Source organism: Mastomys coucha, unplaced genomic scaffold (assembly GCF_008632895.1).
Source record: "Mastomys coucha isolate ucsf_1 unplaced genomic scaffold, UCSF_Mcou_1 pScaffold5, whole genome shotgun sequence".
In the NCBI taxonomy this organism is placed as follows: Eukaryota; Metazoa; Chordata; class Mammalia; order Rodentia; family Muridae; genus Mastomys; species Mastomys coucha.
This window is the reverse complement of record NW_022196911.1, coordinates 26,093,494-26,118,119: the sequence shown is the minus strand read 5'-3', so window position 1 is coordinate 26,118,119 and position 24,626 is coordinate 26,093,494. Positions and strand designations below refer to the sequence as shown.

The 24,626-nt window shown below is 45.1% G+C and overlaps 3 protein-coding genes across 5 annotated transcripts in view; 2 read left to right on the top strand and 1 right to left on the bottom strand.

Annotated features, from left to right (window-relative positions):
* Nucleotides 1–1,628: 1,628 nt before the first annotated feature.
* On the top strand, nucleotides 1,629–2,437 carry LOC116076985 (hemoglobin subunit alpha-like). Its single transcript, XM_031351151.1, has 3 exons — nucleotides 1,629–1,747; nucleotides 1,862–2,066; nucleotides 2,215–2,437. The coding sequence occupies exons 1-3, from the start codon at nucleotides 1,656–1,658 to the stop codon at nucleotides 2,341–2,343; spliced, it is 426 nt and encodes a 141-aa protein (XP_031207011.1). The 5' UTR covers nucleotides 1,629–1,655; the 3' UTR covers nucleotides 2,344–2,437.
* A 1,741-nt stretch (nucleotides 2,438–4,178) lies between these two features.
* Nucleotides 4,179–4,802, top strand: LOC116077520 (hemoglobin subunit theta-1-like). The gene is made up of 3 exons (XM_031352109.1): nucleotides 4,179–4,303; nucleotides 4,357–4,561; nucleotides 4,668–4,802. Exons 1-3 carry the CDS (start codon nucleotides 4,179–4,181, stop codon nucleotides 4,800–4,802), a joined length of 465 nt encoding a protein of 154 aa, XP_031207969.1.
* Nucleotides 4,803–9,471: 4,669 nt separating this feature from the next.
* Nucleotides 9,472–24,626, bottom strand: part of Luc7l (LUC7 like) — a 34,475-nt gene continuing 19,320 nt past the window's right edge. For 2 of the 3 annotated variants that reach the window (XM_031351158.1, XM_031351160.1), the window contains 5 exons: nucleotides 20,961–21,137; nucleotides 17,542–17,630; nucleotides 16,395–16,424; nucleotides 15,613–15,780; nucleotides 9,472–13,912 (listed from right to left, as the gene is read on the bottom strand). In XM_031351158.1, the coding sequence (XP_031207018.1) occupies nucleotides 13,771–13,912; nucleotides 15,613–15,780; nucleotides 16,395–16,424; nucleotides 17,542–17,630; nucleotides 20,961–21,137 (606 nt within the window). In that variant the 3' untranslated portion in view covers nucleotides 9,472–13,770. Of the gene's footprint in view, nucleotides 13,913–15,028; nucleotides 15,781–16,394; nucleotides 16,425–17,541; nucleotides 17,631–20,960; nucleotides 21,138–24,626 lie in introns of those variants that run through there. The other variant, XM_031351159.1, reaches the window with a different exon arrangement.

Here is a 24,626-nt window from a genome sequence, read left to right as displayed (position 1 = left end):
GAGCAGGAGGTGGCATAGACATTCAACCACACGGCAGCCCACCAAGATAACATTTGAACTGTCATGACTGCCCAGAGTTTCCTCCTGTCCATGAGGGGCATGTGGACCCCATGAAGCCTGAGGTTGGCTGGACAGGGGAGTGACCTGGGTTCTGAGGTACTGTTGGTCCTTCACCTAATACTAGACGAGCTCTTGTAGTATGTGCAGCCACCGACCTATGTTTCCTTTCCCCACAGTTCCTGAGCCAAGCATTCCTGTAAGCATGACCTAGTAACAACCTGATTTATTCACCCTGAGGTTCACACCTCCACGGACAAGCTATTTGCTGCTATGAATACAGTGCTAACCTCCAGGTACCATGAACCTCAGGCTTGTAACCCAGCCCTCATTCTTTTGGCTCATGACCACGCCCTATTTATGGTTCTATGCCTGCAGCTCTTAGTATGAATACCATGTGTGTATACCTGAGTTGTCTCTGTCCCTGACAGGCCAAGAGAGAGTGTAGTCAAAGTGTCTTGTCCCAGGGAACTTTCTGAAGCTGCAGTAGGGGAGGAGAACATACAACATAGATCACAGCAGAACAACTGTACACACCTAAGAGGAAGGAAAGAGATGGGGGGGGAGAGAGAAAAAAGAAAAGAGAATGAAAAGATAGCCATTTACATTCCCCAGACACATGTTTTTTTTTATGCTATCTCAGTTCTTTGTGTTATCTCTTGCTCTTACTGTCTATTAATTGCAGTGCTGGGAACTGAAGGCAGAACCTCCCGCATGCAAAGTGAACATTCTGTTCTTCACATGCATCCCAGCTTCGGTGTCATTGTTTGCTTCTGTTATAAACTGGGAGGTCTCTCTTTTGCAAAGGCTGACCTTAAACTCCTGGGCTCAAGCAACCCTCCTGCCTCAGCCTGCCAGGACCTGAAGCTCCCCATATGTGTCACCTAAACCAGCTCAGTGCATTTCCTTATTCATCTAAGATACAAGTCTTTAGGAAGAGTCTGGCGACCTGCTCCTGCTCTTCCCTGTACCCAGAAGGCTCAGCTAGGAGATTCACATGAGCCAAAGGATTCCAGGGCAGCCTGGGAACTAGAGCAAGACCTGCTCACACAAAAGGAGTAAAAGGAGAAAGAGGAAAAGACAAGAAAGGAGAGTCAGGTGGGGAGAGAGTAGACAAAGAGGAGGGGAGAAAGGACAGGGGGAGAGCTCCTCTGTGGGTCGCTAGCATCTTATCCTTCTTTTTCTCAGAACCAGGGTGAAACCTGGGGCTGAGGCCAGAAACAGGATGTAGGTTAGGAAGGAGAGTTTGAAGGTGGGATCCAGCAGGCGGAGGAGGGGGGATGGGCACTGTTTCCTTTGGTTTGAATGACTAGCTTCTCTGCCAACACAGGGTGATCCTAACTTCCTCACAGACTGCCGTTGTTGGAGACATAGGAAAGAACATGAAGCATCCGGGCAATAGATAATGATTCCATGCACCCATGAGAGGCTGATCCCCAACCCCAGACTCTTGAGGGCCCTTAAAGGCCTTGCTGGGCAGAGCACAGGCCAGCCAATGAGGACCGCCCAAAGGGCGTATCCCAAACACTGAAAGCATATAAGTGCTGCTTATTTCGAGTCCAACAAACTTCTGATTCTGATAGACTCAGGAAGGTAACATGGTGCTCTCTGCTGAAGACAAAGCCAACCTCAGGACTGTCTGGGACAAGATTGCCGGTCGAGCTGACTATGGCGCCGAAGCCATAGGAAGGTGAGATCAGGGCCCTGTTCTGTAAGGATCACAGTATCCAAAACAAACCTGGCACTCAGCTGGCAGCTCCTAAGTAGGATTTCCTGTGACCACAGTTCTCCTCTCTCCTCACAGGATGTTCGAGAGCTTCCCCGCCACAAAGACCTACTTCCCTCACTTTGATACAGGCAAGCACTCCCCCCAGATCCAGGCTCATGGCAAGAAGGTAATTGATGCGCTTACTGTTGCTGCAAACAATATCGATGACCTGCCTGGTGCCTTGTCCGCGCTAAGTGACTTGCACGCCCACAAGCTGCGTGTGGATCCCGTCAACTTCAAGGTGTGTGCTTGGACCTGGCAGGGCATCTGGGACCAGTGCGGAGGGCTGGGGTCCTTGTGCCCACGACAGGGAACATAGTGGTTCCAGGAAGGGGAGCAGAGGCAGCGGGGTGTCTGCTGCTATGGACTGACCCTTCCTGTCTCCTCAGCTCCTGAGCCACTGCCTGCTGGTGACCTTGGCTAGCCACCACCCTGCTGATTTCACCCCTGCGGTGCACGCCTCTCTGGACAAATTCCTTGCCTCTGTGAGCACCGTGCTGACCTCCAAGTACCGTTAAGCTGCCACCTGCTGGCCTTGCCTGCTGCCCAGGCCCTTCTTCCCTCCCTTGCACCTGTACCTCTTGGTCTTGAATAAAGCCTGAGTAGGAAGAAGCCTGTGTGCCTGGTTCTCTGGGTCTGCAAAGGTGTCATGTTTGGTGTGGGGAAGCCTCTAGCCCGTTTAGCCATGGGGTAATAAAGGCAAGGTTCAAAAAGAATAACCGGATGTCTACACACACACACACACACACACAGGGCTCACAGTCTAGCCCATCCTTAGTAAACACCCACTATGCTAATTTTCTGGGCTAGCAGAGATAAGCCCCAGAAGTCCCATTCTTCTAATCCCTGGGAGTGGTTTAGCTGCAATTCTAATGTGGTCTGCCCTACAAGACTGAAATGAGAATTCTAGTTGACCTTGCCCTGGGATAACTAACTTATATTCTGAAAACTTCAATGCCCGATATTCCGTCACTACCTCCCTAACAATGCTGGAGGCGCTTGGTCTGATTGGGTAACATACTTTACGAAATTCCAGGCCAAGGATCGGCTCAGCAAAGATTAGGGTATTGGAACATTGGTGAAGGCAGCGTCCAATTTTGCTTAGCTATTACTAAATCATTTCTTGAGGGGCACCTAGCACGTGAGACCCTCCATCGACTATCACAAGGACAAATCTGGGCTACCTCTGAGTTAGGGAATGCCAAAAGCTCCCCAGGAGACTAGCTTCTCTGAAGCTTTTCGCCTCGTGAACCACTGTCACGCAGACTCGACTGGAGTGTGTGTGGCAGTGGAAGACAGAAGAGAGCTTTGGATCCACCTGACCTGAAGTTACAGACAACTGTGAACAGGCATGTGGGAGCTGGGAATCTAAGCCAGGTTCTCTGCATGATCAGTTAGTGCTCTCAGCTGCGGAGCCATTTCCCTATCGCCTTTAAATGTAGATTTAACGACGTGATGTTTAAGGAAAAGAGACAGGCTCCAGGAAAAAAAAAATAAAGCCCAAGCATGGGTCTGGGCTCCTCCAAGCAGAATTACACCAAGGAGACTCAATCCTTTTCAATTATTGAAACTGTCCGCAGTTTCATGAACTGGGTTCTCTCAGGAGAAGGACCAAAAGACCTGAAATAGAGGGTTCGAAATGCAAAGAGAAATCACGAAGTCAAGTTGAAATAGCCCAATCAAGACTTCACTTTACTTAGAATAAGCCAGGGTTTTTATAGTCACAGGAGAAACCGAAACCAAATCTCTAGATTACATGATATTTGCATACTGCAAAAAAGGTTCAGGTGCCAAAAGTCCCCAGGTTCGGAAGATCTTCAGGCAGTGGGCAGGTGGGCCTACACAGGCGGTGGGCCTGCTCTGGCGGCTTCTTCAAAGACAAACTGACAGTCTGCAGAGAGCATTTGTCTTAGCTCCCCAGGTGGTAGCCTCCAAACAGAGACTGCCTGAAGTCCGGTGGCTGAGGGGAAGGGGAAGGTAACAAATAATGAGTAAAAAGAGAAAGCCTCTGAAGTTTCCTAAGGATTGAAGAGGCTGGATAAGCCAACAGTGCCAAAATTGAAACTAAAATTCATTGTGATACGATAGTACATATTGGATGGCATTGTCTATAGAGCAAATACAATGTTTTGTTTTGTTTTGTTTTGTTTTTCGAGACCAGGTTTCCTGTAAATACTTTAAAATGTAAGGCTTGGAAAGGAAACCCAGGGAGATAGAGGACTCAAGGCTAAACTAAACCCCGTGAACACCTAGGCAACCTAGAACGATGCTGCGCCCCCTGGCGGCCTTTTGGATTTAGAAATGTCTTTGACCACAGCCAGTGTTTATAATGCGAGGGCACAGGTCAGTGAAGATGCCTAGGTCCCTAGCTGATTGCAGGCTGGTCCTTACGCTCTGGAAGAAGATGGGCAGCAATGTCGGAATCTACGCAACCGAGGCCTTGGAAAGGTTCACCTTCCTAGGGACTGCAGGGCGAAGGTGGGCTCTCTGTACCTCCGGGTCCGGATGCACCCAACCCTGTCTTCCCACAGGAACTTCGTGGCTTTTCCCTCCACCAAAACCTACTTTCCACACTTGGACCTGAAGCCAGGCTCTAGCAAGGTTAAAGCCAATGCCCAAAAGGTGGCCGACGCACTGACTCTCGCTGCACAGCACCTGGATGACCTGCCTGCTTCTCTGTCTGCTCTCAGGGATTTACATGCGCACAAGCTCCTTGTGGACCCAGCTAACTTCCAAGTGAGTCCAGTGTCTGAGCTCACCCGCGGTTGCTCCAGTAACGGGTCCCTTCAGGGTTCAATGGGGGGAAAGATAAATACAAGAAAGGGCGGTTCTCTTTCTTCAGCTCTTCAGCCACTGTCTGTTGGTGACTCTTGCCCGGAACTATCCTGGAGACTTTAGCCTGAAGATGCATGCCTCCTTGGACGCCTTACCTGGATCACGTGACTTCGGCACTGGTCTCCGGGTCTGGCTAACCTGAGGATGCCAGGGTAGCTGAGTCTCCAGCCATGCCCTTCCTCAAGCTCTCAATGTTTGAGTAAACCTCCCCAGGGCTGCATTGTTGTCCTGTAAGCTGAGGGACACAGGAGAAATATACACCCCGCTCCCCGCATCCCAAAACAAGGTTCCAAGAGACTGGTATTACAGCTAAACTGGTTTCACTGACCTCACATGAGAGGCAGCCGTCCCTTGTTTTGGTTGTTTTATTTTTTGTCTTTGAGATAAATTTCATGTTCTCATGTAACCTATGCTGGCCTCTCAAATCCATACTAAAAAGTAGGTTGTTGGACTCCTGATCTTTCACTTTCCACCCCCATCTCCAACCCACACCACTCTTCCCACCCACCATCATGGATTACAAAGCATGCCCCATCATACCTGGCTCCAGAGTGGTTATTTTCTTTATCTATCTATCTATCTATCTATCTATCTATCTATCTATCTATCTGTATGTATATATAAAGATTTATGTATATGAGTACACCATCGCTGTCTTCAGACACACCAGAAGAGAACACCAGATCCCATTACAGATAGTGGTGAGCCACCATGTGGTAACTGGGAATTGAACTCAGGACCTCTTAAAGAGCAGTTAGTGATCTTAAACACTGAGCCATCTGTGGTTAACCATCTCCAGGCCCTGGTTCTTTATTGTTGTTTAACCTTTTGTGTGTTTGTGTTCTGTGTTAAAGACGGGAAGAGGGGTCTCCTGTGTGCCAAAGTGCTCCAAGCTGCAGAAAGTGTAGCTAACTAGGAAAGAGACAGGCACACAATGAATGAATCAGCCTTTAGAACAAAGTAGGCTTTATAGACTACACTTCCAAAGGGTCATGAGCTGGGTGGTACCAAAAGTCCCACCTGCAGCTGAAGGACTAGTCCTAGCACCTTCACAGATTCTCAAGATCAGAGGCAGCTCGGGACCTCCATGTAGAGACCTGTGGCATTGAGTTACAAATTCATGCCTATAGCCTTTGCCACATCATTTAGAGAATTATGGCTTTGTCTCTCAGAAAGGTGATAGGAACTGAGGTCACAAGTCAGCATAAGTGACAATGTTCAAAACAGTGGCCTGTCCCCTCCAGACATCACCCTCTTCTGGGCTGCCAACATGGGTGTTCTCTAGACCCTGCTCAGATCCAGGTGCGTTAGGCCTGGTCCTATTGCAAAGCAGTCACTGCCTGGATCCATACATGGGGTTCACAGTATTACTAATGCTAAATGAGGGTGTCAGTGTGTCCAGGACACACTGGGCACTGTCCCAAGAAATTCAATCATTGAACTCCTGTTTGCCCAGCCCAGACATGTCCAGGGTGTGTGTGTGTGTGTGTGTGTATGGAATTTCCATATATATATATATATATATATATATATATATATATATATATATATATATATATATATATATATATATATATATGGAATTTCAGTGTCAGGAGGTCCATAGTTAAAGCACTGTATGCCAGACTCAGGTGTGTTCAGCACCAGTTTCTGTCATGTAGAAAGGTGGCACGGGAACCTCAAACCCTGTCTTCAGTGGACTTCAGGGAAGGCAGGGGCTTTCTTCTGTCTGCCTAAAATGAGTCATGTTCGTGGTAGAAAACTGATCTTAACCTGCACATGGGCTACCTCTCAAGCTAAGGAACAGGCCCTGAACATCCATTAGTCAGACCTTCAGTTCTTACTGGACATGAGGCAAACGGTCTGGTATGAGAAGGTACAAGATGCTGTAAAGTCATCTCCTACAGCACATGCAGGACACACTTTCTGTGACACGGGAAAAACACTGACAGAGTGGGCTCTAAACAGGGGACATGTAATGCTTGGTCATACATGCGACCCTGACTGGGCTAGGCACACTCAGGGGGCTGAGGAAGCATTGTTTCTAGAGTGTCTGTGAAGGTCCAAAAAAGAAGCATTCAAGCCAGACTGACAGTTCCTCTGGGCAATACTGGAGATCACCCATCCACCAGGGGCCAGGAAAGAAGAGGACCCACTTCCTGTAACCGGCACACCTACCTACATCCGTGTGCCTGCTCTGTGGGTATTCTGTGTCCTTGGGGCAGTGGTCCTTCAAGTTCAGTGGAATTGATACCACAGGCTTTCCTGGGCTCCCAGATTGCAGGTGGTGAATCCCAGGTCTTCCCATGCTGGGAAGAAACAGGAGGGCCCCTTGGAATGAACCATACCCTTCTCTTCCAAACATCTTGTTGGTTATGTTCCTCTAGAAACCCTTGGCTGGGGCTGGCAAGATGGCTCAGTGGTTAAGAGCACTGACTGCTCTTCCGAAGGTCCCGAGTTCAGATCCCAGCGACCACATAGTCGCTCAGCCATCTGTAATGAGATCTGACACCCTCTTCTGGTGCATCTGAAGACAGCTACAGTGTATTATGCCAGAGGGATCAGGGCCAGAGCAAGCAGAGGTCCTGAGTTCAATTCCCAGCAACGACATGATGGCTCATGGCCATCTGTATAGCTACAGTGTACTTGTACACATAAAATAAATAAATCTTTAGAAACCCTTGGCTAATTAATGCAAGGAGAAAACAAGACATCTGGGTGAGGTCACTCAGCCTGTAACCCTAGCCACCCTGGGACTTAGGTAGAATTGCAGAAGCCCAGGAGTAGAAAGTAGCATCAGAAGAGAGCTAGAACTAAGACTTGCTCTCACAACATGAAGAAAACATGTTTGGGGATGTTACTGGTGCTAGATAACTACTGCTGTGATAAAACATCGTGACCAGGTGACTTGGGGCAAGGGAAGTACTTCTTACATCTTACAGCTGTAAGTTCAAGAGAAGTCAGGGTAGAAATACTCTTGTACTGGCTTTAAGGCCACTGGCTCCAGGCTGGCATCTCAGTCTGCCTGCCTATGGTGTCCTGGAACGGCATCTAGCTTTCCAGGCTTTTCCAGGAAGGGACCAGTGTAAGTTGCACTGGATACAGCTTCCCGTGTGGTGGCAAGTACCATATTCACTAGGTTCTGGGCAAGACTGTTCTGAATACTCAGGCAGTTCTTCCTCTCCCTGTGGACTTCTTTCCTACCATCGACTCATATTCTGGATTTTTAAATTCCATGTAGGCTTGTTTCTAGGTTTGCCGTGTATGTGTGGGCTGTGTGTGTGTGTGTGCATCCACAAGGTCACACGTGGGTGTCAATTCCCCAGAAACTGGATCTGCTGTAAGAGGCAGTTCTGATCCACCTCACATGAGTGCAGGGAACCACACTCAGGCCTTCAGGAAGGCAGCAAGCATTGTTCAGTGTTGAGCCAGATCTGTAGCCACCTCCTGTTTATTTGTATGTAGGAAACACATCAGAAATGAGCTGAAGTCCACCCAAGCTTTCACACCCTTGTGTGTTATCAGAACCGAGAGCCTCTCTGTCATATCTCTATACCCAGAAAAGACCGAAGGAAACGTTGGGATTGAGCCCAGTGTCCTCACTAAGTGTAAACAAAGATGAGTGTGAAGGGAAGGACGGTTGAAGGAACAAAGGAAGAAAGGGAAGATGGAGGGTGGAGGAAGGAGAGAAGGATGGTGAGGAGTGGACGAGTAATAGGAGGAAGAGAAGGAAGGGGAGTAGAGTGACGAGGGAAAAGGCGAGGTGAGAGGAGAGGAATTTGGCTGCTTTATGACTTAAGATCCTTAAGATTAAGACACCCTTTAAGAATCTCAAAGAGGAGAGACTCAAACACTATACAGAGAGGGACTCCCCAGAAACTCTACCCCACAGGAGCAGCCCACCACCACTACACCAGCCAGGGGTACCCATTCCTTATGCCTCTAAGTCTCCAGCATCTTATCCTTCTTGTCCTCAGAACCAGGATGAAGCCTGTAGTTGGGGATTGTGAAGATGGTAGGCAGAGAATAGGAGGCATCACGTGGAACAGTTCTCCCAAAGCCTCCAGGCCCTAAGCAGTGACTCTCAAACTTCCTAATGCTGCAACCCTTTAATGTTTGTAGTGACACCCAACTATAAGTTTATTTTGTTGCTACTTCATAACAATATATATACATAGATTTTTCAGACAAGGTTTCTGTTTAGCCATAGCTGTCCTGGAATCACTTTTTAGACTATTACTAGGAATTATAAATACCTGATATGCAGGGCCCCAAATAAGTCACAACCTCAAGTCAGAGAACTACTTCTCTAGGCTCTATATTCTAGGGAGACACATTAGTAGCCTGGGTCCCTATACTCAGGAAGGCCAGGCAGTAAGGGAAAGAAGGCCAACTGGTTCTTTCCCCACGTTTTCTGGACAAGCATTGGCCCTCCAGTGCCTAGTTTGGTTCCCTCCTATCCTTGGTCTCACATCAGCCTTCAACATAAATTTGCTGAAATATAATTTTCTCTCCCAACTGCTACCTTTCGTCAGAGGTGGAAGGCTAACCAAATGCTTCTTTAGACGTAAATCCACCCTGCAGAGAACACCCTGGTTTATCAGGCTCAGCACTAATACATACACAGCTCTCATATAAATCCTCTGGTTTGTAGGCCATACAGTGAGATTCTGCCTCAAAAGGCAGAGACAAAAACAAACCCTGGTGGTAAGGAATCCAGCCAAGAACTAGAAAGTCAGGGCTCATAGTAATTCTGGGCATTAACAGCAGCGTCTCTCCCTGGGCCCACGAGTGACAAAATACCCCACAAGAGCAACCGAGGGAAGGTTTATTTGGCTCACAGTATAAGGGTACAGTCCTTGTGGTGGGAAGTCATGGTTGTAGGAACTTAAGGCAGCTGGTCACATTGCATCTACAGTCAGGAAGCCAAGATATGGCTAGCGCTCAGCTCTTGCCCTCCTTTTTATTCAGTCTAGGATCCCAGCATATAGGATGGTGCAGCCCACATTCTGGGTGGGTCTCTCTCTGAAACCCCTGGAAACACCTGCATTGACACACACAGGGGTGTATTTTTGTGCTGATTCTAAGCCCATCGAGTTTAGCAGGTTAACCATCATAGTGAGTCACATGTAGCTTACACTCACAATGGAGTATATTTTACCTATAAAAAGTAATGAGATTACATCACACAGCTGAATTTTCTAGAAACCTTGAGTGGAAGAAGCCAACACACCAAAAGACATCCAGTGCATGAATCCACGTTTGTGAAATATCCAAATGAGCAAACTATAGACAGAAAATGGGTTTCTGGTTGCCAGGGGGTTCAGGAAGAAGCTGGACAGTTCCAACTACCGGGCAGAAGTTGGTCTGGATCAAATATCCTGCAACTTGGTATCAGTGATGACTGTACAACACTGGACACATAAATGTCACTGACTTATACACATCTGAAGTGGCTATAATGGTAGTTTGTAATAAGAAGCTTTGTTGCATTTGGCTATCACTGGAATATATCACTGCAGTCTATAAATATCGCTGTTCTAAAACATGTGCTAGGAGTCACAGACCTAACAACAGTATCTTGAGAATTACTTTCACTTTACCAGTAAATTTAAATTTAGACCCAAGGAAGTGTGTTAAGAACTCAGTAGGTAGAAGACACTGACAAAGTACACACTAAAATTCAGTGTATTCTAATAGTGCATGCCATGTATAAAAAATGTGAGGCTTTAGAGTCCAGGTAAGCTGAAAGCTCCCAGGCCACAGCTAACTTTGGAAAAAAGAACAGCTCACACATTCTAGGAGCAGACTGCAGAGTAAAGCCAAGCAGCTGACAAGGGATCCTGCTGTTGGGGCCCCCATCAAGATAAACAAGCTTTCCCAGAGCTTCCTGAACAATTTGTTAGCTTGTTAATCTTCACCTGGCTCCACTCTGGATACTTCTGTCCTACCATGCAGGCCCTGACAGACAGTGACATTCCTGAGCCACATGACTCAAGTACTGACTTCCAAGTACTGCTGAACTGGGGATGGGTCCTCCAAGAAGCACAACATCTCCTCTCACGTCTGAATACTATACTCTTTCAATGCAATGAGCCAAGTTCCAAGTGTCACAGATTCTCCAAGTAAAGACTCAGACTTTTACCTGTTACAATGACCATGGGACATTGGGAGATTCAAGAGGTCTCCAAGGTCTAGGGTTATTCACCACAAATACCGAGGCTGGATTTGGCTACCCTGAGCAGACACTGCAGCTGTGTCCCTCAGAAAGCAATGGGCCAGCACTCCAGGTCCTCCAAGTGCAGGAGTAGTCTTGCTTGATCAGACTTCTCTAGGGATGCTTCATGTTCATCCTCCTGACCATTTTCAGATCCATATGGATGGGCTGGGCCTACTTCACTGATAGACCACCTCTCTCCTAAACATCTAAAGACAGTCTCCAAAACTAGGACAATGCCTCCTACTGGCACAAAGCTGACCTACATGAGACAAGACAAAAATAACTTCCAGTATCAGGAAGGCTTGTGCTAAAAGCACAATGTTGGCTGACTCCAGACAAAAGGTAGGAATTGGGTCTACAGGCCCAGACAAGGGGATGTGGAGTTATCCAACCCTGTTTTCCTCTGGTTTCAGAGGGAAAGTAACGTCTTATTCTGGCCTAATAATCAATCACAGTCATTGTAGAAACCTAATTTAAATTGCTTCCCCCATTTGCTATATTCTAGATATAGGAATATATCCTGCATTCCTATCATCAACTACTCAACACAAGTAAAACTATGTCCTGTATGACCAAGTAAAAGAAGTCCTTAAGTCATCTTCCAGAGCACATGTATGTCATGGAGAAAGCAGTGTGGATTTGAGAGAAGCATTAGAATCACCAGCCAGAACTGACTTCTTCACTCAGTGCACTGGACAACACAAAGGCCTAGAAAGAACAAGAGGGTCTAGAAAGGGTATATCTACCTTCTGATCTGGACATCCACCTCTGTGCCCTGGCCCCTAGGTGACTGGTTACTAGGTTTTTGAAAACTACTGGCTCTCCCAGGTCTTCAGCTTGGAGGCTTGCTCTGGAAGTCTTGCTCAGTACCTGTCCCAGGCCCTCAGGCAGATCCTATGATTTCTTATATAATGGCCAAAGCCACCGCCACCACCACAAACACATCTCTGGTTATCTATGTCCACCTGAGTTACAGGAAACTCCAACTAAGGAAAGTTAACAAAATATCAGGAGGCAGAGTGAGGTGGATCTCTGAGTTTGAGGCCAGCTGGTTCTACACAGCAAGTTCAGGAGAACTCCGTCTCAAAACAACAACAACAACAAAAAAAAAAAAAATCCCAAGAAAATAAAACAAAACAAAGCATCTAGGCGTGTTGGGAAGTTGTTAGTAACAGCCACTTGGGACTGAGACAAAAGTGCCTTTAGTCCTGAAATCCAAGTCTGCCCAGGCAAGACTGTCCTTCAAGAAAAAGTTCAAAAAAACAACAACAAAAAAAACTTTTGCCACAACATCCTTGTAAAAATCACCCTCCACAAGAGACTGAGGAAAGTGACCTTTCTGCAGCCCCAAGGAACCTGACCACTCAAAAAGATGCTACCTAAGCAGGGGTCCTGCCTACTATACCCAAGTAATTGTAGTTATAGACCATGTGAGCCCAGGATTATCCTGTGGGGACTACAGGCCATGGCATAGAAATGTTCCCAGTAACTTTACTCTGTGACAAAATAAAGGAAAACAGCTGTTTCTCCATACACACATTTATATTCAGATAGAAAGGGATCCAAACCAGACATGCTGATGTTGGCTCTAAGGTTACGACTGTCCAGTAAAGACCCAAAATAGTCCAGGAACCAAAATGTACCCAGCATAAGTGGTCACAGCTAGTCAAAATGTCTACCTGGGACCAAGAAGCCCAGGCACACACCTTATTCCAGGAAGACAGCAGAGCTAAACTGAGCCCCACCTGGAGGCCAAGGGGCTAGAGATGAATGAAACCTACACATGGCACCTGTGAATCCTTCGGGGATATTCCACCCTACCTCCTTGCATATGGGGACAAGTGATCAAGGAAAGCCTGTTTTCACATATCAGCAGAGCAGGTACCCACACACATCCTCCTATAGATGGGAGTCCAGGGCATCACCAGGAGCCACATTACAAAACCACAAGATTCTATGTGTAACCATCAAACCAACAGCTCAAGAACAGCACCTAAGTTTTTACAAGCACAGCATGGAGAAATGGGGCGGGGGCGGGGGGGCTTTTTCGTTTAACACCACCAACTAAAGTTCCCTCCAAAAACAAACTATAACATCTCCCTCCCCAAGACAAGTGAAGGGAAGCAATTCAGTGACCCTTTCTATTTGGGCTTCACTTTGGTCTTAAGGCATTGGTCCATTGTGAGCAACAACATATGCTCAGGGAGCAACAATGAGCCTATCTTGGGTATAAACCACTCAGGATACATGACCTAAGCTGTAACTCTCCCTCAAGAACTTCTTGATTGGCAGATAGGGGCCATTTATGTCTTTATTCCAACTAAGTAACAAAGTGGAACTGCAATGTAGCTGACCTGAGCTAAGGTTTCAACAGATACAGCTCTTCCTAAGGAAATAACTGTATAATAAGGCCGCCCCCTCCCATCCACAGAACCTGCTCTATGGTCTGCACTGAAGAGAGTACATGAGCAGCTAAGATGCAGAATGTGAACCAGGGAAGGGAAGCCACACACATCTGGCTCAGTTAAGTGTGTTGGGAGTGCCAAAAGTTAAGGTGTTGGGAGTGCCAAAAGTTAAGGTGGTCAGACATTTGGTCAGTTTTCTAAGATAATGGCAGCAGTAGCCTTTGCTCTCTCCACAGATGCTGGGTCCTAGTGAAGGGGACAGCAGACACGCCAGCACAGCTGTCAGGAGGTGGCTGCCAGATTGATTTGTTCCTACACAACATAACCCCAAACACAGAAGCAGCTCTGAACAACTCTAGACACTCACAACTAGAACCAAACAATAGAAATTGTAACTACAAAAGATGAGTTGTATCAGCAAATATAAAGGGTAATTTAGGCTGTGCTGAACACTTGTCAGACTATTTACAGTGCCTGAGCCAGATTCAGATCTCGCCAGCCTCCTTCTCCTCCGACCTCCGCGATGCAGTCTTGCCATTGGAATTCTCCAGCCTCCAGTCAGTGGGCCCTCGTTCATTCCGCCCGTACTCCCAGGATTCCTCTCTCAATGAGCGCTCCCTGGAGAACCTGGGAAAGTGAACCAGAGGCTCAGCAGAGGCTGCTATCTCCTTCTGGCTGGCTGTTGTACAGGAACCAGTAAGGCAGACCCTCAACCCTGGATGAGAAAAGAACAGGCCCCCACCACATTCAGAAACTTTTTTCTTTTTAAGACAAGGTTTCTCCATGTGGCCCTGGCTGTCCTGGAACCCCTTCTGTAGACCAGGCTGGCCTCAAACTCAGAGATCCACCTGTTCTTCCTCCCCAGTGCTGGGATTAAAGGTATGTACCACCATTACCACCAGGCCAAGTTTGACTTCATTTGGTTTCTGATAACACAATCATTAAAAAAAAAAAAAAAAAAAAAAAAAATTGACCCTTTTAGCTGGTGAGGGTAGCTAACACCTATAGTCCTCACACTCGGGAGGGTAAGACAGGCAGGAGTAATTAAGTCGACAGCCAGCCTGCACTAGAAAGTAAGATTTGGTCTCAAAATAAGTGATAAAAAGTAACATTTGAGTCGGGCAGTGGTGGCGCCAGCCTTTAATCCCAGTACTTGGGAGGCAGAGGCAGGCGGATTTCTGAGTTCAAGGCCAGCCTGGTCTACAAAGTAGTGATTCCAGGACAGCCAGGGCTATACAGAGAAACCCTGTCTCAAAAAAAAAAAAAGTAACATTTGAAAAGGTTTGCCAGGCAGTGGTGGCACAGGCCTTTAATCCCAGCACTTGGGAAGCAGAGGCAGGTGGAGCTCTGAGTTCAAGGCCAGCCTGGTCTACAAAGTAGTGATTCCAGGACAGCCAGAGCTCCACAGACAAACCCTGTCTCAAAAAACAAACAAAAAAAAAAAAAAGAAAGAAAAAGAAAAGAAAGAAAGAAACAAAGAAAGGAAAGGTTTAAGGGCTGGAGACATAGGTGGGGATAAGATGCTCTTGTGAAAAACTGAGCTCATTTCCCAGCACCCATGTTGGCTATCTCAGAATCACCAGTAACTCTAGCTACAGAGGATCCAACACTGTTTTTGTCCTCCAACAATGCACGCACGCACGCACGCACGCACGCACGCACGCACGCACGCACGCACGCACGCACGCACGCACGCACGCACACACACACAGAGTAACAGATGTGACATAGTACACTAATGTATACACATAATAAAAATAAATAAAAAGCAAAAAACTTTAATAAGGAAAGTTTTCAGTGTAACAGAAACAAAACAAATGGGAATACAACAAAGCTATGCATGTGAAATATGACCCAGGATGTAAAGACAATGGAAAAAGTAGAATGGAAAAGCACAAGTCAAGCATGGTGATATACACTTGTCATATCAGCACTCAGGAGGCTGAGGCAGGAGGATCCTGAGTTCAAGTGAGCCTAAGTTACAAAGTTAATGCCTGTCTCAAAACAAAACAAAAAAAATTCCAAGAAGAGTAATTAAGCAAGACCTGATCAATACAAAAATCTCAGCTGCTTTTTACCAAGTTAAAGTATATAAAGCCCAGGAAAGCAGAGGGCCATGTGAGAGCTCAATGCCCTATCCCATTCCAAGCACTGGGTGCCACTCTATTCCTCAGGGCACCAACCCTGGGTGCTAGTCACCCAGAACCTGCATCCTCACAAGCCCAACCTTGTCCTCCCAGATGTCATGGCCAAAAGGCTGAGATGGCAGGTCTTAGCAGACAAGAGCTCACTCCTGACTGCAGTTACTGAGGGGTCAGAGTAGTTACTTGTATTTTGTACTCCGGTCCCTGGAAGCCCGGCGGTGACCCCTGCTGTGGCTCCGGGAACGGCTGCGATGGCGCCGGTATCTATCTCGGGACCTGGAACGGGAAAACTTCCGCCGTTCTCTGGAGGTAGACCTAGACCGCCTCCGTCGACGATCCCGGGAGCGTGACCTGGAAAACCCAGATGGTTTTGAAAACCAAGATGTCACTGGGGTCAAACCACCCTCATTCCTCAACTCTTAGCATCGTTTACTCTTCAGGGTCACTGGGATCTCTTTTTCCTCCTACAAATGTACAATTTGGAAATGAAAAAAAGTCCCCTGAATTAATCTGATGGCCATACCTTTCCCCTGAATGTTTCTTCAAAGCATAGGTTTTGGCCAGGTATAGTGGCGCATGCCTTTAATATCAGCACTTGTGAGGCAGAGGCAGGCAGATTCTAGGCCAGCCAGGTCTACAGAGTGAGTTCCAGGACAGCCAGGGCTACAGAGAAACCCCATCTCAAAAACAAAACCACCACCACCAATCAACCAACCAACCAACAACAAAAAAAGAAAGACTTGGACATTCCTAGTTGGTCTTCAGTGGGGTCGTCCCTCACGCCATTGGTGGCAGTGTACGTGTGAGTACGTGAGAGCCCATGTGGTAACTTTATGCTTTGCTAAACCCTAACCAACACCTATGCTCTTCACAAGACAGCCTCGTGAGGCTGTAAACATCAATTAAATGTCTTTGCAGAAAAAGGCACTCAACCTGAGAGCCCTGTGATAGATCTTGAAACCTACCTCCTACGATCTCGGGTTCTTGATCCAGACCTAAACAGAAAGATAAAGAGATGAACACATTTAATCCATCCAGGAGACAAAGGCTGGATCTCTTCGAATATGAAGCCAGCTAAGGCAACTTAGTGAGATGCTTCCAGAGTGCATAGCTGAGTCTGCCTCTGATCTTTTCTTTGAATTTAATCCCAAATATTTACCTGAGTACTTCTCAAGCATCTCAAACTGAGTATAGGCAAATTCTAACCTCTATTCCCAGTTCCACCCTCCCCATCCTAGTTAAGGAACAACTCTAGATCAAAAACCAAGAGGCCAGCTGGGCATGATAACATATGCTTTAATCCCAGCATAGAGAAGCAGAGACTATCAGATTCCTGATCTACAAAGCAAGTTCCACAACAGCCTGAGATATACAGAAAAAAACTGTATCGAAAGGACAAGAAGAAAAAAAGGCCAACTTCATTGTTCTCAAACATTCACCCAAGTCCAGGCAGTCCTACTCCAGGCAGTCTACCCAAGCCCATACCACCCACATTCTTCCCGCCTCCAAACTCCCATTAGTGACTCACTGGTGTGGAGGCTTTTGCCTTATACTTTGCTTCTCAATGGGCAAGAACATATTCTAAATGCATGTTTTATGAAAAAGTCTGTCCAGTGATCCCCACATGACCGATTTAAAAAAAAACAACAAAAAAGGCAGCCATAAAAGCTTCCACCCTCAAGTCCAAAGCTGATGCCCTTCAAGGCATTGTCATGAGACTGCTGCTTAGCTAGTGTGTATGGGGGGTAGGGGGGAGATGGGCAGATGGAAGGAGGGGAGGGAGGGAGAGAGGAAGTAGGAGAGGAGATCCTTGTCAGCTCCTCCTTTCCTTGTTCAAATCTGTCAATGTTGCACCTCTCCACAGTGAATATGCCATAGGTTTATTTTTCTTTTAAAGGCTACCGTGGGGCAGGAAGTGATGACACATACCCTAATCTCAGCCCTTGAGAAGCAGAAGCAGGTACATGTCTGCAAGTTCTAGGCCAGAATGGATTACATTAGTGAGACCCTGCTTCAAAATAAACAAATGCATGCTTTTGCATGTTTCAAACACTGATGGCTCCAAGTCACAAAACAGGAAACAGCAGTTTCCTAAAGCTGGCCCATGCTTACCTCCTGCCCAGGCGCTCTTCTCGCTCTCTCTCCTCTCTTCTCCTCAATCGATCCTGATTTCTTTTTTCCTGTTTTTCAGCCACAGTTTTCTAAATAAATGAAAAAAAAATGGGAAAATAAAGGAAAAGCAATAGCTTTTGGGAAACAATATTCTACTCATTTAAAAACTAACAGAACGCCAGGCAATGGTGATGCATGACTTTAATCCCAGCACTTGGGAGGCAGAGGCAGGAGGATTTCTCAGTTTGAGGCCAGCCTGGTCTACAGAGTGAGTTCCAAGACAGCCAGGGCTACACAGAGAAATCCTGTCTCAAAAAAAAAAGAACACATGAAAAAAATAATCATCATTTTCTACATTTGGTGACAAATGACATAAAGAGGACTGAATTTCTAAAGCAAAGGGCTTAATCACAATGCTTCAAACCATGCCATAAATGTAGTTGTTCATCCTATAGCCTCTCCACAAGCTTTGTAGTAAAAAAGAAATGTTAATAAACGAAACTTAACTCAGGGGGCTGGAGAAATGGCTCAGCGGGTAAGAGTACTGACTGCTCTCCCGAAGGTCCTGAGTTCAAATCCCAACAAGTACATGGTGGCTCAAAACTATCTGTAATGAGATCTCACACCCTCTTCTGGGGTGTCTGAAAATAGCTACAGTGTACTTAGATATAATAATAAAGGAAGGAAGGAAGCAAGCAAGCAAGCAACAAACTAACTAAACTCAGGCCAAAAGCAATAGCATCCTGCTATTGGGAGTGGAGCTGTAGTTAGCTGGAAGCAGCTCTCTTTTGATTTGGTGTGTGCTATATAACATTAGCACAATTCATCAAGCTTCATCCTACAAGCAGCAAAGGTAGGAGGCTCTGAGAACCTCTACCACCAAAACAGCATCAACTTAAGCCAGCCTGAAAAGTGTCAAGTACCTCTATAACGCACCAAATTAATACTATGTATCAAACAATATTATATATATATTGGTTTTTTTTGGAGACAGGATTTCTCTGTGTATCCCTGGCTGTCCTGGAACTCACTCTGTAGACCAGGCTGGCCTCGAACTCGGAAGTCCGCCTGACTCTGCTTCCCAATTGCTGGGATTAAAGGTGTGCGCCACAACTGTCTGGCTTTGGTTAACATTCTTTTTTTTTTCTTTTTTTTTCTTTTTTTTTTCATCCCAGCACTTGGGAGGCTGAGACAGGCGGATTTCTGAGTTCGAGGCCAGCCCGGTCTACACAGTGAGTTCCAGGACAGCCAGGGACACACAGAGAAATCTGTCTTGAAAAACCAAAAAAAAAAAAATTTTTTTAAAGATTTATTTATTTATTTTATGTGTATGCGTACACTGTAGCTGTACAGATGGCTGTGACCCATCATGTGTGTGGCTGCTGGGAATTGAACTCAGGACAGGCCCTCTGGCTCCCGCAAAATACACTGTAGCTATTTTCATGTGCACCAGAAGTGGGAGTCAGATTACGGGTAGTTGTAAGCTACCATGTGGTTGCTGGGATCCAAACTCAGGACCTTCGGAAGAGAAGTCAGTGCTCTTACCCGCTGAGCCATCTCACCAGCCCCAAAGATTTATTTATTATTATAAATGAGTGGGTATCAGATTTCATTATGGGTAGTTGTGAGCCACCATGTGGAATTTGAACTCACGGCCTTCGGAAGAGCAGTCAGTGCTTTTACCCGCTGAGCCATCTCACCAGACCCTGGTTAACATTTCTAACACCAGTAAAATGTTTTTAAAATCTGATTTACTGCTGGGCACCTTTAATCCCAGCACTCCAGAGGGAAGGATAGGCAGATCTCTGTGAGTTTTGAGGCCAGTCTGTTTTACAGAGCAAGATCCACGACAGCAAGAAACCGTGTCTCACATAAACAAACAAATCAAATTTATTTAGGGTGTATGGAAATCAAAAAACAGCCCCTGTGAGTAAGCTCTCTTCTACCCCGTGGGTCTAAGGGACTGAAGCAGTGTTCTGTGCCTTTAGTCACTAAGATACCTCACTAAACCTCAGCAAAGTGTTTGGAGGACACGTCAGCCCCTCTAGCTCCAAGCTCCCCTGTGGAATAAGTTAGGACACTTCTTGGAATTACAAAGTTCTCCCCTTTGCCTGAATAAGCAGGTCTGCTTTGGAAAAGTACAAGGCTCCCATTAGTGTCACGTATCTGTACTTTCCCACTTCACAAATATGGAGGTAAAGTTAACTTTATAACTTATCACAGTCCAATTACATGTAATAAGTAGGGGAAAAACAATCATTTTGAAGCCTAACAATTCAACTTATCAAAAAGAACATAACCTTGGAATTTAGTTCAGTGGTAGAGCATTTGCCTCGCAGGCAGGAGGCTCTCTGGCTATATCTAACATCAAAAATAAATTTAATAGATCCATAAATGAACCCACACACCTATGGTCACTTGATCTTTGACAAAGGAGCTAAAACCATCCAGTAGAAAAAAGACAGCATTTTCAACAAATGGTGCTGGTTCAACTGGCAGTTAGAATGTAGAAGAATGCAAATCAATCCATTCTTATCTCCTTGTACAAAGCTCAAGTCCAAGTGGATCAAATAAAACCAGATACACTGAAACTAATAGAAAAATAATTTTAAAAATAAATTAAATAAAATAAATGGAAGGAGAGGAGGAGGTAAGGAGAAAGAGATAGAGGGAGGGAGAGAACAGAGATTGAGAACACGAAGGAAAGAAAAGGACCAGACAGACAGTTCAGCAGTTAAGTTGCTCTGCCACTCAGAACCCACATGGTGAGCAAAAACTGCCGCTAACCCCAAGGGATCCATTGCCCTCTTCTGGCCTCCAAAGGCACTGCAAGAATGTGGGACAAATTATTCTCACACACATAAAATGAAACTTTTTTTTTCTCTGTGTAGCCCTGGCTGTCCTAGAACTCACTCTATAGACCAGGCTGGCCTCGAACTCAGAAACCTGCATGCCTCTGCCTCCCAAGTGCTATGATCAAAGGTGTGCACCACCACTGCCCCACAAGGCCAGCCTGGTTTACAGAGTGAGTTCCAGGACAGCAAGGGATACAAAGAAACCTTACCTCAAAATCACTAAATAAGGAGGATGGAGATGGCTTAACAGTTAAGAGTACCAGATGCTCTTCCAAAGGACCAAGGTTCAATTCCCACCATAACTGGCAGCTCATAACTGTCTATAACTCCAGTTTCAAGGGATCTGATAATCTCACACAGACATAAGCAAAACACCGATGTACATAAAATAAAAATAAGTTGTTAGAATAAATGAATAAAAACCAAAACCCAAACAAACAAAACAAAAAGAAACAACACAGAAACATGTTCAAATCCAACTTAAAGAATACAGATAAATTTTTTTAATTAAAGCTAAAGGTCAGACTCCAAAGACTTCTCCAGAAACAGAATATATTAACATACCCTCAACTGATCAAGCTTTTCTCGAATCTGAATGAACCCCAAGTGTAACTTGCCCCCGAAGTGGTCTGCAAGACGACGGTCATTGTCATGGAGGCCAAGATAAGCCGAACAAACCTCGCAAACACGGAGTTTCTGCTGTTGAAAACTGGATGCAGGCATGGAATTTCTATATTCTTCCTATGGGGGAAAAATAAAGATGAGGCACTTCAGAGCTGTCACTCTGCACAGATCCCTCAAATGGAAAAACCTGAAATGTAGGCAACTTTTTATTACATACTGAAATTGGATTGTTCAGCTTTAGGTATGTTGGAAACTTCAATTTCACTTGTGTTTTGTTTTTTTATAAACTAACATTTAGAGGCAAGTGGTTCTCTGAGCTCCAGAACAGTCACACAGCTACACAGAGAAATCCTGTCTTGGAAAAAAAAAAATTTATGTTTGTCTCATCAAAAGAAACAAAGACAATTCAAATATGGAGATGACTATTCTCAAAGATCAGCAGGAAAGATACGTTTCTTAATAAGAAGAGATTTCAAAAACTAAATAAAAATGGGGGCTGAAGACATAGTTTAGAGCGCTTGTTCTTTCAGAGGACCTGGTGGTTCCCAGAAGCCACATGGAGGCTAACAATCATTAACTCCAGTTACAGGATCTGGTGCTTTCTCTGACTTCTGAGAACACTAAACACAGGTAATAAATACATCCATAAAGGCAAACACCTACATATATATTTTTTTAACTTGAAAAAAAATTGGCCTGGAGCAATTGTACTCAAGAATGTATACTGCTCCCCGAGTATAGTCACAGATGATTTTAATCTCAGAAGGCAGAAGCAGGTGGATCTTTGTGAATTTGGAGTCAGCCTGATCTACAACATGAGTTTGACAGTCACAGGGCTGATACACAGAAAAAAAAAAACCCTATCTCAAAAGAACAACAGAAAAGAATTTGTACTGTTCATGCACAAGACCTGAAATAGATCAATTCCCAGCACTCATGTTAGGCAGCTCACAACCACCAGTAACTCCAATTCAAGGGAGATCTAATGCCTCTAGTCCATCTCAGCCACCTACACTCACATGCATATAGCCCTCCACACATAGAATTAAAATAAATATATTTTACGGGCTGGAGAGATGGCACAGTGGTTAAGAGCACTGACTGCTCTTCCAGAGGTCCTGAGTTCAAATCCCAGCAACCACATGGTGGCTCACAACCATCTGTAATGAGATCTAATGCCCTCTTTTGGGGTATCTGAAGACACTACAATGTACTTATAATAAATAAATAAATGAATATTAAAATATATATATATTTTAAAAGTAACCAAAAACTAGAGCAGCCATAGCAATTATGTCCTGATATTCAGGATATATCAAACACAAGTCTACAAGTTACTGTGAAAAGGCCCAATAACTGATACTTTCCTTGAAATGTATCCAACATATAACATGCATCCTCCAGAAATACTAAAATGCATACAGGAAAATCCCTCATTCTGCCTCAAAGCAAAATACATCACACAAAAAGAAAGAAACCAGGCACACTATAACAAGTACTTGAACTCCAGTTAAAACACTGCTGCAAAATCATTGAAGAAAAGCATTCTTTTTTTTTTTTAAAGACTGGTTGTATATATGTGTGTGTATGTGTATATGTGTGTATATATATATATACATATATATGGACATGTATATATATATATATATATGTATACATATGTATATATATGTACATATATATATATATACATATATATATGTATGTACCTATATATAAATAAAAAGAGAGCCAGGCGGTGGTGGCGCACGCCTTTGATCCCCAGCACTTGGGAGGCAGAGGAAGGCGGATTTCTGAGTTTGAGGCCAGCCTGGTCTACATAGTGAGTTCCAGGACAGCCAGGGCTACAATTCCCAACAAGCACTTGATAGCTTATGATAAAGGAATCTAATGCCCTCTTCTTACATGTCAGCTGTACATGCAGCAGAGCACTCATGTATTAAATACTAAAACAAAAAACACAGGACTACACAAAGAAACCTTGTCTTAAAAAACAAAAAACATCCAAGTTTATTTTACAGCAGCTAGGGTTCTCTCCCTTTAACCATGGTTTCCAATGATCAGTGGTTAAATCAGTGACAAATACAGCTTATTAATTTTTTTAAAAGATTTATTATTTTATTTTATATGCATGGGTACTTTGTCTGCATGGCACATACATCCAGATGAATACCTGGTACCATGGAGCCTGAACTAGGAGTTACAGTTATGGGCTGCCATGTGGGTGCTAAGAATTGAAAACAAATCCTCTAAAGGATCAGCCAGTGCTCTCAAAACACCCAGCCATCTTTCTAGCCTATCATTTATTTAATTAAAAAAAAAAAATTCCTTGGGCTGGAGAGATGGCTCAGCGGTTAAGAGCACTGACTGCTCTTCCAGAGGTCCTGAGTTCAAATCCCAGCAACCACATGGTGGCTCACAACCATCTGTAATGAGATCTGATGCCCTCTTCTGGTGTGTCTGAAGACAGCTAGTGTACTTATATATATAAATAAATAAATAAATAAATAAATAAATAAATAAATAAATAAAAATTCCCCCTGAATACGTAGTGTCCCTGAACTTTGTCCCTCAATGGCCTTGAACTCAAAGAGATACACTTGTCTCTGCCTCCCCCAACCCCAGGCAGGGTTTCTCTGTGTAGCCCTGGCTGTCCTGGAACTCACTCTGCAGAGCAGGCTGGCCTCCAACTCAGAAATCCAACTGCCTCTGCCTCCCAAGTGCAAGGATTAAAGGCATGGACTACCACCGCCCAGCATCTCTGCCTCTTGATCAGTGGTTCTCAACCTTTCTAATAATACTGTGGCCCTTTAATATAGTTCATGTTGTGGGACACCCCCCCCCAGCCATAAAATTAGTCTTGTTACTTCATAACTGTAATTTTACTATCATGAATCATAATGTAAATACCTATGTTTTCTAATGGTCTTAATGTGACCCCAGTGAAAGGGTTTGACAACCCCTTGAGGGCCACTACCCACAGGTTGAGAACAGTTACACTAGAATGCTGGGATTAAAGACATGCTATCACCCTCAGACTACAAATTATTTTTGCAAGTATCTTTTTTTTTTAAGATTCATTTATTGGGCCAGGCAGTCGTGGCGCATGCCTTTAATCCTAGCACTTGGGAGGCAGAGGAAGGTGGATTTCTGAGTACCAGGCCACCCTGATCTACAGAGTAAGATCCAGGACAGCCAGGACTACTCAGAGAAACCCTGTCATGAAACACCAAAAAAAAAAAAAAGAGAGATTTATTTATTATATGTAAGTACACTGTAGCTGTCTTCAGACACACCAGAAGAGCGCATCGGATCTCATTATGGATGGTTGTGAACAACCATGTGGTTGCTGAGATTCGAAATCAGGACCTTTGGAAGAACAGTCAGTGCTCCCAACCACTGAGCCATCTCTCCAGCCCCCTTTTGAGAGTATCTTATTGCCCAAGCTGACCTTGAACTCATGAACTGATGATGTAACCCTCCAACCTCTCCTGAGGGCCTACAGACATGCTTAAATGGTGGTTAAAAGGACTAGATGAGCTGGGCAGTGGTGGCGCATGCCTTTGATCCCAGCACTTGGGAGGCAGAGGCAGGCGGATTTCTGAG

Bases quoted from the DNA above. Each gene is read 5' to 3' on its own strand.
- LOC116077520 (XM_031352109.1), top strand. From the start codon at position 4,179: ATGCCTAGGTCCCTAGCTGATTGCAGGCTGGTCCTTACGCTCTGGAAG. The intron at 4,304-4,356 runs GTGGGCTCTCTG...GTCTTCCCACAG, and splicing joins CTAGGGACTGCAGGGCGAAG to GAACTTCGTGGCTTTTCCCT. The intron at 4,562-4,667 runs GTGAGTCCAGTG...CTCTTTCTTCAG, and splicing joins TGGACCCAGCTAACTTCCAA to CTCTTCAGCCACTGTCTGTT.
- LOC116076985 (XM_031351151.1), top strand. From the start codon at position 1,656: ATGGTGCTCTCTGCTGAAGACAAAGCCAACCTCAGGACTGTCTGGGAC. The intron at 1,748-1,861 runs GTGAGATCAGGG...CTCTCCTCACAG, and splicing joins GGCGCCGAAGCCATAGGAAG to GATGTTCGAGAGCTTCCCCG. The intron at 2,067-2,214 runs GTGTGTGCTTGG...CTGTCTCCTCAG, and splicing joins TGGATCCCGTCAACTTCAAG to CTCCTGAGCCACTGCCTGCT.